Below are 11174 nucleotides of genomic sequence, written 5' to 3' on the forward strand. Positions count from 1 at the left end.
GCAAACAGGTAAGGGGTAAGAAAGGTGAGAACATTGTGTGCACAGAGAACATGGGCGCCAAAAGGGAGCGGGCAGCGCTTCCTGTGTGTCCCTGCCCTTCAAGATGGTTCTCGGAGTTTACATTAGTAGAAGGCTCCAAACCACAGATAGAGTTCTGTGGATCACCCTGTCCTGGCAATTCTGTGCTCCTAATCAATACTGTATCTGACCCGATCAACCCGACCGGACCCCCCCCCCCCCCCCCCACGCTCCTCAGATCTACAAAAATCTCCTAGGTGACCCACCTTGATCTCAAACCAGGCGTTAGCATCCCTGAACGCATCCTGCTGCAGCTCGAGTCTCTCCTGTATCAGCCTCTCTGCACTGGCTTCCTGTAAAATCTAGAATAGAATTTAAAATCCTTCTTCTTACTTACAAAGCTCTTAATGGTCAGGCACCATCATATCTTAAAGAGCTCATAGTGCCATATTACCCCTCTAGAACATTGCGCTCCCAGGATGCAGGCCTGCTTGTGGTCTGTAAGACTAGAGACAGCTGACACAGACACACAGAGACTGACTGTTTATTAACTGTTTATTAACGGTTTATTAACTTCCACTGAGTCGTCGGGTCCACACACACACACACACACACACACACACAGACACACACACACAGTCGGAGTGACTCTGACGTTGCTCTGGATCGATGTGGATCTACTCGGCTCCTTGTCCCCCCATCGGATCATCTTTGTCTTTCTTCTTGTGACCTGAGACGATGTCATCAATACGTAGCAACAAGATGGCCGTCTGAAGAGAGACAGACAGTCAGTCAGTATCAGCCAATCAGCTAACCATCAGTGATCAACAATCATTTCTGGTTTCTGACCTCGACGGCCGTCTTGTAGGTCTGAGCTTTCACAGCCAGCGGCTCCCAGATGCCCATCGCCGACATGTCAGACAGACAGCCTGTCTCACCATCAACCCCCCAACACACACTGTTCTCCTGAGTGTGTTTGGCCTGCGCGCACACACACACGCACACACACACACACACACATCAATGTACAGACACGCAAACTGACATACTACACTTAAACCAAGGACAGGTTAGACACGGTAACACCCACATGTAGACACTAAAAACAAATATGAATATATAATATATATATAATGAACCAGGTTGTTTTATACAAGAGGTTGGTTATAGCATTACAATAAAAAATAAAACTATACTGATCGACCGTTATAAATAAAGTTTATTCATCATCCACTCATTTGATTGCAGAAAGATATGAAATCATTGAAATTAGAAATCTAGTCCCTTAAAGTTGTTTGTAATAAAATCGTAAATTTAGTTTGTGTATAAAAAGTCATTGTTCACACAAACGTGTAAAAGTCTTTATAAATAATATATATAGATAAAGTCCTGTTGGTAACATTACTGTAAACGTTCTCTTCATAGATAAAGTCCTGTTGGTAACATTACTGTAAACGTTCTCTTTATAAATAAAGTCCTGTTGGTAACATTACTGTAAACGTTCTCTTTATAGATAAAGTCCTGTTGGTAACATTACTGTAAACGTTCTCTTTATAGATAAAGTCCTGTTGGTAACATTACTGTAAACGTTCTCTTTATAGATAAAGTCCTGTTGGTAACATTACTGTAAACGTTCTCTTTATAGATAAAGTCCTGTTGGTAACATTACTGTAAACGTTCTCTTCATAGATAAAGTCCTGTTGGTAACATTACTGTAAACGTTCTCTTTATAGATAAAGTCCTGTTGGTAACATTACTGTAAACGTTCTCTTTATAGATAAAGTCCTGTTGGTAACATTACTGTAAACGTTCTCTTCATAGATAAAGTCCTGTTGGTAACATTACTGTAAACGTTCTCTTTATAGATAAAGTCCTGTTGGTAACATTACTGTAAACGTTCTCTTTATAGATAAAGTCCTGTTGGTAACATTACTGTAAACGTTCTCTTTATAGATAAAGTCCTGTTGGTAACATTACTGTAAACGTTCTCTTTATAGATAAAGTCCTGTTGGTAACATTACTGTAAACGTTCTCTTCATAGATAAAGTCCTGTTGGTAACATTACTGTAAACGTTCTCTTTATAGATAAAGTCCTGTTGGTAACATTACTGTAAACGTTCTCTTTATAGATAAAGTCCTGTTGGTAACATTACTGTAAACGTTCTCTTCATAGATAAAGTCCTGTTGGTAACATTGCTGTAAACGTTCTCTTTATAAATAAAGTCCTGTTGGTAACATTACTGTAAACGTTCTCTTTATAAATAAAGTCCTGTTGGTAACATTACTGTAAACGTTCTCTTCATAGATAAAGTCCTGTTGGTAACATTGCTGTAAACGTTCTCTTTATAAATAAAGTCCTGTTGGTAACATTACTGTAAACGTTCTCTTTATAGATAAAGTCCTGTTGGTAACATTACTGTAAACGTTCTCTTTATAGATAAAGTCCTGTTGGTAACATTACTGTAAACGTTCTCTTTATAGATAAAGTCCTGTTGGTAACATTACTGTAAACGTTCTCTTCATAGATAAAGTCCTGTTGGTAACATTGCTGTAAACGTTCTCTTTATAAATAAAGTCCTGTTGGTAACATTACTGTAAACGTTCTCTTTATAGATAAAGTCCTGTTGGTAACATTACTGTAAACGTTCTCTTCATAGATAAAGTCCTGTTGGTAACATTGCTGTAAACGTTCTCTTTATAAATAAAGTCCTGTTGGTAACATTACTGTAAACGTTCTCTTTATAGATAAAGTCCTGTTGGTAACATTACTGTAAACGTTCTCTTTATAGATAAAGTCCTGTTGGTAACATTACTGTAAACGTTCTCTTCATAGATAAAGTCCTGTTGGTAACATTGCTGTAAACGTTCTCTTTATAGATAAAGTCCTGTTGGTAACATTACTGTAAACGTTCTCTTTATAGATAAAGTCCTGTTGGTAACATTGCTGTAAACGTTCTCTTTATAGATAAAGTCCTGTTGGTAACATTGCTGTAAACGTTCTCTTTATAGATAAAGTCCTGTTGGTAACATTACTGTAAACGTTCTCTTTATAGATAAAGTCCTGTTGGTAACATTACTGTAAACGTTCTCTTCATAGATAAAGTCCTGTTGGTAACATTACTGTAAACGTTCTCTTGATAAATAAAGTCCTGTTGGTAACATTGCTGTAAACGTTCTCTTTATAAATAAAGTCCTGTTGGTAACATTACTGTAAACGTTCTCTTTATAGATAAAGTCCTGTTGGTAACATTACTGTAAACGTTCTCTTTATAGATAAAGTCCTGTTGGTAACATTACTGTAAACGTTCTCTTTATAGATAAAGTCCTGTTGGTAACATTACTGTAAACGTTCTCTTTATAGATAAAGTCCTGTTGGTAACATTACTGTAAACGTTCTCTTTATAAATAAAGTCCTGTTGGTAACATTACTGTAAACGTTCTCTTTATAGATAAAGTCCTGTTGGTAACATTACTGTAAACGTTCTCTTTATAGATAAAGTCCTGTTGGTAACATTACTGTAAACGTTCTCTTCATAGATAAAGTCCTGTTGGTAACATTACTGTAAACGTTCTCTTTATAGATAAAGTCCTGTTGGTAACATTACTGTAAACGTTCTCTTTATAGATAAAGTCCTGTTGGTAACATTACTGTAAACGTTCTCTTTATAGATAAAGTCCTGTTGGTAACATTACTGTAAACGTTCTCTTCATAGATAAAGTCCTGTTGGTAACATTACTGTAAACGTTCTCTTTATAGATAAAGTCCTGTTGGTAACATTACTGTAAACGTTCTCTTCATAGATAAAGTCCTGTTGGTAACATTGCTGTAAACGTTCTCTTTATAGATAAAGTCCTGTTGGTAACATTACTGTAAACGTTCTCTTTATAAATAAAGTCCTGTTGGTAACATTACTGTAAACGTTCTCTTTATAGATAAAGTCCTGTTGGTAACATTACTGTAAACGTTCTCTTTATAAATAAAGTTATGCTGCGTACCCTCAGGGTGGTGAGCACTCGGATGGTGGAGGCTCCACAGTTCTGGATCAGGGTTCTGGGGATGACCTCCAGGGCCTGGGCCACAGCGCGATACGGCCACTGTTCGATGCCGGTCAGAGCGCGGGAACGCTCCATCAGACGCTTCGAAACTGCCATCTCCACGGCGCCGCCGCCTAGCAACAACAGGGGGTCCAGCAGCACATTACGACACACCTGCATGGCGTCCTGCAGGTTCCTCTCCACTTCCTGTCGCCACAAGGGGGCAGTGTGGAGACAGAGCCAGTGTGAGGGGGACAGAGTAGTAATAACAGCTACAATGATCTGTATTGTCATAACAGGAACAGAGCATGCTCACAGCCAGGATCTCCTTGCTCGCCCCTCTCAGCAGGATGGTGCAGGCTTTGGGGTCTTTACACTCTGTCACGAAGGTGAAGTACTCATCACCAATCTTCTTCACCTCAAACAGCCCTGCCCCCAAACCCACATCCTCCTCACGCAGCTCGTCTGTCCTACTGACGATACGAGCCCCGCACGCCCTGAGAGAGAGACGGGAGGAGAGACAGAGAGATAGAGAGAGAGACAGAGAGATAGAGAGACAGAGACCGACAGAGAGACAGATAGAGAGAGAGAGAGAGAGAGAGAGAGAGAGAGAGAGAGAGAGAGAGAGGGAAAGAGAGAGACAGATAGAGAGAGGGAGACAGAGAGACAGAGAGAGAGAGAGAGAGAGAGGGGGAGACAGAGAGAGAGAGAGAGAGAGAGAGAGAGAGAGAGGGAGACAGAGAGAGGGGGAGAGAGAAAGAGAGACAGATAGAGAGAGAGAGAGAGAGAGAGAGAGAGAGAGAGAGAGAGAGAGAGGGGGAAAGAGAGAGACAGATAGAGAGAGGGAGAGGGGGAAAGAGAGGGACAGATAGAGAGAGGGAGACAGAGAGACAGAGAGAGAGAGAGAGAGAGAGAGAGACAGAGAGACAGAGAGAGAGAGAGAGAGAGGGGGAGACAGAGAGAGACAGATAGAGAGAGAGGGAGACAGAGAGAGGGGGAGAGAGAAAGAGAGAAAGAGAGACAGAGAGAGAGATATATTTAACAGTTGTGTAGCTGCTTCCTGTGTCTCCTGTCAGCCGATTGGCCACAGCAAGGACACATGATGTCATCAGCTCACCTGGCGATGCGGTTGTTGTCGGTCTTCCTGACACGGCGGATGGCGGTAATGTTGGCCTTCATGAGGTAGTGCTGAGCCAGATCTGAGACAGGAAGTAACCAATCAGTGATCCACATGACGATCAGGGCGACGACATCACTACAGCTGATCAAGGCCAGTGTGATGTCACACGACCTGACCATAGACTGCGTATACCAAGTGAAGCCTATGATGCAGTGCCTTAAAACCTGTGTCTGTCTGTGTGCATGTGGAGGCGTGGTTTATTCCTTATAAAGGTTGTGCACAGACAAACGGACAGGTGGCCAGGGGCAGAGCCTGAGACACACAGCTGGATCACACGATAAGAAACTCACACAAACTGCTCGTGTATCACACCTCTGACCCGCGACTCCTCTCCCTCTTGTCGGTTCGGGATCGTCCCGTATGAAAAACTCCTCACTGAATAAGCACAGACACCACCTCCGTGTGTGGCCTGAGTGGACGGATCCACTTAGATCAGAGACCATAAAGCACGGGAGGATTTAGGGCGGGGTTACCTGTGACTGACAGGTCACTACCACGGTGACCTGATAAGAGGTTCAGTTTTCAGCTGTACTTAAAGACTGAGGAGTCCGTTTATGTACAGTGAGTACATTTAGTTTAAAGCCTCTGTTAGCATCCTGTTTAATACCACAGTTACTGTGAATTACAGATACATCCTGCTAACATAGCTGAAGACTTAGTGTTTGATAACCCCTCCCTCCTCTCTAGTTCCACCCTCTTTACCAAATATGGTCACTTCAGGCTACTGAAAAACAAGATGGCGACAACCAAAAGGCTGAACTACAAGCTTCGAAGGAGAAGTCACAAACCAGTGTCTGACATCACATTGCCAAACCCTTCTTAAAACAGTCTGTGGTCATGGCACAGGTGTGTAACAGGTGTGTGTGTGTGTGTGTGTGTGTGTGTGTACCTGACACTCCCTTCTCAGTGAAGACCAGGTCTGGTTTGAGACGGATGATGTCCTCACAGATCTGCTGGATGTATTCTTCCTCCATCTGCAGGATCCTGGCAAAGTCCTCCTCCTTACTGATCTCTATGTCTGTCTACACACATACACACACACACACACACACACACACAGATAAATACACAGTGATCACATCTCATACACAGCACAGTGTGTTGGTGTGTAGTGTTTCTTCAGCAGAGGGTTTGTTGTACCACCCAGGTATGTGCGCGTGTGCACATCACATCAACATCACGTCACATATAGACGGACTGTCTGGATAACGGTTTCTAGATGATTCTCTCTCACTTTCACGCTTTAATTGTACTCTCTTCGCACACACTGTCGTGCTGTCTGCACAGCTGCAGGCCCCGCCCCCTCTTTCTGGCCGCCTCTCTGGCCCGAAGAACCGATAACGTCACAAGTTTCTATGCGGAGTGGACCCTCGCCTGCCGTTAGAACGCTGTGTGAGGAGTAAAACTGGTCCGGCTGTTGTTTATTTGGTTGCCATGACTTCAGGTGTGACTGACGTCCTGTGACTCCTGTCACTGTTTCAGTGCTCTTCCTCAACGAGGACAGCGGGCGAACGGCCATTCATTTGGAGCAGACATCTCCGCAGAGCCGTTTAATTGCAACTTCAGTACACGTTATAGAAATCTGAAGCAGCGGAACCAAAAATTCCACCGTCACAGACTGTATGTAGGAGAAACACTGGTGTGTGTTACCTGGCTCTCCCCCTTCTTGTACTCCAGAGAACAGTCGAGCAGGACGATTCGAGGGTCTTTGATGAGGCGTCTCATCCTCGGGTGAGTCACGTCTTTGTTCACCATCACACCTCTGAGCACACACGAGTCCTCGATGATCCCACCGGGAACCTGAAGGCAACACAGGTCACAGGGAGGGTCAGGGAGGGTCACAGGGAGAGTCACAGGGAGGGTCACAGGGAGGGTCACAGGGAGGGTCAGGGAGAGTCACAGGGAGGGTCACAGGGAGGGTCAGGGAGAGTCAGGGAGAGTCACAGGGAGAGTCACAGGGAGGGTCAGAGGGAGGGTCAGGGAGAGTCACAGGGAGGGTCACAGGGAGGGTCAGGGAGAGTCAGGGAGAGTCACAGGGAGAGTCACAGGGAGGGTCAGGGAGAGTCACAGGGAGGGTCACAGGGAGGGTCAGGGAGAGTCACAGGGAGGGTCACAGGGAGGGTCACAGGGAGTCTTACCTTCTCCACCTTGGCGTACTTCTTGATGTCGATCTCTTTGCGTCCATTGTCGTCGAGCTCGACGGTGCGGACGGCGTCCAGAGCGATGCTGCAGGCCAGCTCGGACCAGCGGCTCAGAGCTTTGGTGTTGATGGCAGAGTGGACGATCTTCAGCATCATGGAGCGGTCCGACGTGTCCACGGGGGTGCTGACCACCAGGAGGGGTTAAAGGTCAAAGCTTAGAGGCAGTGTACGACACAAACTCGCCTTCACTTCCAAACTTTGTAATTCTGTATCAGCTCTCCTTCCTGCTGCTCTTTCACAATAAAAGCCTCAGAGCTCTGTGTGTGTGTACCTGATCTCCTTCAGAGTCTCCAGCATGTCCTCCAGAGCTTGTCTGTACGCTCCGATGATCACTGTTGGATGCATCTGCTGCTCCAAGAACTGCTCGGCCACAGACAGCATCTCCCCCGCTACACACAGACACACAGACACACACACACACTGAAGTCATGTGGTCCTTTGTAAATAAAGAAGTGAGCTGATGAACGTTCCTGTTCTATCAGAGTCTCTCTCTTAAGCTGAACATTTGTGAATGCTGATTTCAGTGAAATAATTAATGAAAAAACAAAATAATGAAATACTTAAATATGTGCTGAAAAGATAGAAAGACGTGTTCGAGACTCATCAGTGGACGGAGTCTCTGCAGCTGGGCTGTAATGACCTCGGTATCTTAGGTCGGCTTCACACTGGAAGTGTGCGGCAGCTGGATGTAGAGTGTTCACACTGCCACGCACGACTCGCGCCGAACATCTAGAGAATAGGAGGCTCGCCTATTTTTACGAGTCACGTGCATTTCTCGGCCAAAATACACGGTGAAAATGAAATGTGATGCCTACTGATCTGACAACTTATCATCTCTTCCTGTTAAATGTCGCCAGCATGGAAGTAAAGTACGTAAACGTGTGTAAAAGCCCGATCTGGCATTCTGACTTCCTGTGTTTGTACACAATGCTTTTATTTTGATGCGGTTTTTTTGTAACTATTTTCTAACACTTTCAGGAAGTTAATTGGTAGATAAAGTCCCTCACAAGGCTCTTTACTGCAGCTCCTGCGTGATTTCCTTTTAGATAAAACAAAGTAATCAGCCTCATGTAGGCCATAAATACAGGATGTACGTAAAGCATGAATAACATCAGGTGACGGACGTTCTTACTTCTGATGCGTGATCTGCTTTAATGTGTGTCTGTTACGATCCCTGATAGAAACATTACCCTAAACCAGCAGTAGTGAATGACTTCAGTAACCTGAGCGGGTATGACATGTGATAGTCAATCTGAACTTCAGGTGTGATCGTTAGCAGCAGGCTGCGCGTGCACCAGAGAGCTTTGACTTCATTATACCCAGTATGATGACCGACGTGGTCCCATCTCCCACCTCCTCGTCCTGGGTGCGGCTGATCTCGATCATGGACTTGGCTGCAGGATGCTGTACCTGGATCTGTTGCCATGGAGACGTAAGTGATCAGTGGATTCGAAATAATAATAATAATAATAAACAGGCTGCTGCTTCATGTTCACACTGACCTCTCTGAGGATGGCATTCCCATCGTTAGTCATCACAATCCCCCCCTGAGGGTCCAGCAGCATCTGCACGCACACAAAATAATCACATAATAAGTGAGGTGTGTGTTAACGAGCAGCTCAGTAATGTGTTTGTGTTAATGAGCAGCTTAGTGATGTGTGTGTGTGTTTATTACAATTACAGACTGAAGCATAAAACCCTTTTAACCTGCAGACTCACCTTCATCATGGCCCGCGGGCCCAGGCAGGTCCGGATCACATCAGCAATGGTCTGAAACACACACACACACACACACACACACACACACACACACACACACACACACACAAAACAGAATAAATACACAAACACATTTTTGAGACTCTTTTCTGATTCATCTTGTGACCCTTCCAGGGGTCCCAAACCACAGGTTGGGCAGTGCTGGTCCAGCAGGGACTGACCTTGGCAGCGTTGATGTTCCCGGTCTGGACTTTACGACCTGACTCTCTCTTCACGTTCTGGTCTGCAGAGAAACACAGACAGGAAGTCAGAGAAAGTTTATTTGGCGACTTATTCTAGCATGCGTGTTTTTTATCTGTCAAAAAGATCGTCATCCACGATCGATTAACTTGCTGGACAGTCGCCCCTGGCGTTCTGTCTCAGCATCATCTGCAGCAGCATCTCCCACATGCACACGTTCGTTGGTCCCTCCTGTAAATGCACTGACTGAGGTGCAGTGTTTCTCTTAAATACTGACCATGTTATTCTGTTTTAAAGATTTAAGTGCAGCTGTGTAGTGTCGCTCTCATTAGTTGGGTTTGATAGTTTTGACACATAGCTACGAGCCTCCTTCACACATGGCTCACCTGCTGCTGTGAAAACAAGATCGTGGGTGAAAAACACAAAACACGGGTTGTATTTTTTTTGGGTGAGTTTGAAAAACATGCAGCTCATGATGGATGTGAACAGAGCGGACGGATAGGGAGAGAGGTACAGAGAGAGCTTCTGTGTGCAGGTACAGCAGGTGAAGGTGTGTGAAGAGAAATAACTGAAGAGAAGGGAGGTGGGCAGATTAAAGTAGTTTTGTGAACACATGGTGGAGAAGAATGAAGCAGTTATCATTTAATTACGATATAACTTTCTTTAAACAGGGTGACGTATTGATGCTGCAGTAGATTGTGTAAGTATTTCCTGCTGAGTCGGCCGACCCAGATCTCTCACACAGAAACAAAACAGGTCACACACACATGAAATCATGTTTCACTGTTTTCTGTACAGTGAACTGAAGCAAACCTTCATATTATAATAATTATATTTGATTATTGAACAGCTAATTTAATCATATTCTTGCAAACTCTTGAGGTGATCGATGTCACAGCAGCAGTCATCATTAGAGATGATTCCTCGTACATGATACGCACTAATAATCAGAATCTAACAGTATTATTAAAAATCTATATAAGGGTGTGGCTGCTGATTTGTCTCAGCCACGGTTAGCCAACATTAGCACTGTGGGCTAACGTTAGCAGCTCACACAGATGGAGATGTGTATCGGCAGTAATTTTTCTTCAGAGGACTAACGTTTAATTCATAACCACAAACGTAGAGTCAGTGCTGAGTCCCATCATTAAAAAAACGCGGCGACATCACAGGGTTAGCAATAAATTAGCATTGATGAATACTGACTCATCATGGATGGAATTAGCTTTAACTAGCTTATCATGCTAAATAACGAAGGTAAAGCAGCTTAGCCTAGCATCTCGACATGCTCTCCGTAGGGCACGGTGCTAACTAACATAGACAGGCTGTCGCCGTTAGCTTGTTGTCTGTAAACCATGATGCTAACTGTTAGCCTGGTTAGCACACAGGCACATGCTCTGACGCTGGTTGGTAACCGGTCCCCGCTTTGTGTCGCAGTCGGGCCGCTCTCTCGGCTAATGGCTACAAACGGCAGAAAGTAACGGTTACAAATTGCCGCCACCTCACAATAAACAGTTCACAGTTAAATATGAAAAATATTCGGGTACTTACTAAGCACAAGGACCTGCTGGCCGAACATTTTGACAGCGCGTACCGGACAGAGGCTGCCTGGAAGGTTCTGGGAGGCACGAGGAGAAGGAGGGCTGAGATGCAGGGGCGGAAACACATCCAAAGATCTGACCAATCAGCCAAGAGAATAATGTGGCGGACAGACGCCTCCTCCAATCGAGTCAATGAAACAGTTAAAGCGATCAGTGGAAATCAGTGGCTCAACCTTTTAT

The 11174-nt window shown here is 44.5% G+C and overlaps 1 protein-coding gene across 1 annotated transcript; it reads right to left on the reverse strand.

Moving 5' to 3' along the window:
• Positions 1-559: 559 nt before the first annotated feature.
• Positions 560-11028, reverse strand: cct3 (chaperonin containing TCP1, subunit 3 (gamma)). The gene is made up of 14 exons (XM_069681790.1): positions 10945-11028; positions 9375-9436; positions 9154-9204; positions 8937-8999; positions 8754-8850; positions 7706-7823; positions 7372-7558; positions 6884-7033; positions 6123-6255; positions 5171-5252; positions 4370-4550; positions 4015-4260; positions 868-999; positions 560-788 (listed from the first exon to the last, which is right to left on the reverse strand). The coding sequence occupies exons 1-14, from the start codon at positions 10970-10972 to the stop codon at positions 696-698; spliced, it is 1623 nt and encodes a 540-aa protein (XP_069537891.1). The 5' UTR covers positions 10973-11028; the 3' UTR covers positions 560-695.
• Positions 11029-11174: the final 146 nt, after the last annotated feature.

Source organism: Semicossyphus pulcher, unplaced genomic scaffold (assembly GCF_022749685.1).
Source record: "Semicossyphus pulcher isolate SPU_LCO1_2020_fin unplaced genomic scaffold, fSemPul1.0.p SCAF_5, whole genome shotgun sequence".
In the NCBI taxonomy this organism is placed as follows: Eukaryota; Metazoa; Chordata; class Actinopteri; order Labriformes; family Labridae; genus Semicossyphus; species Semicossyphus pulcher.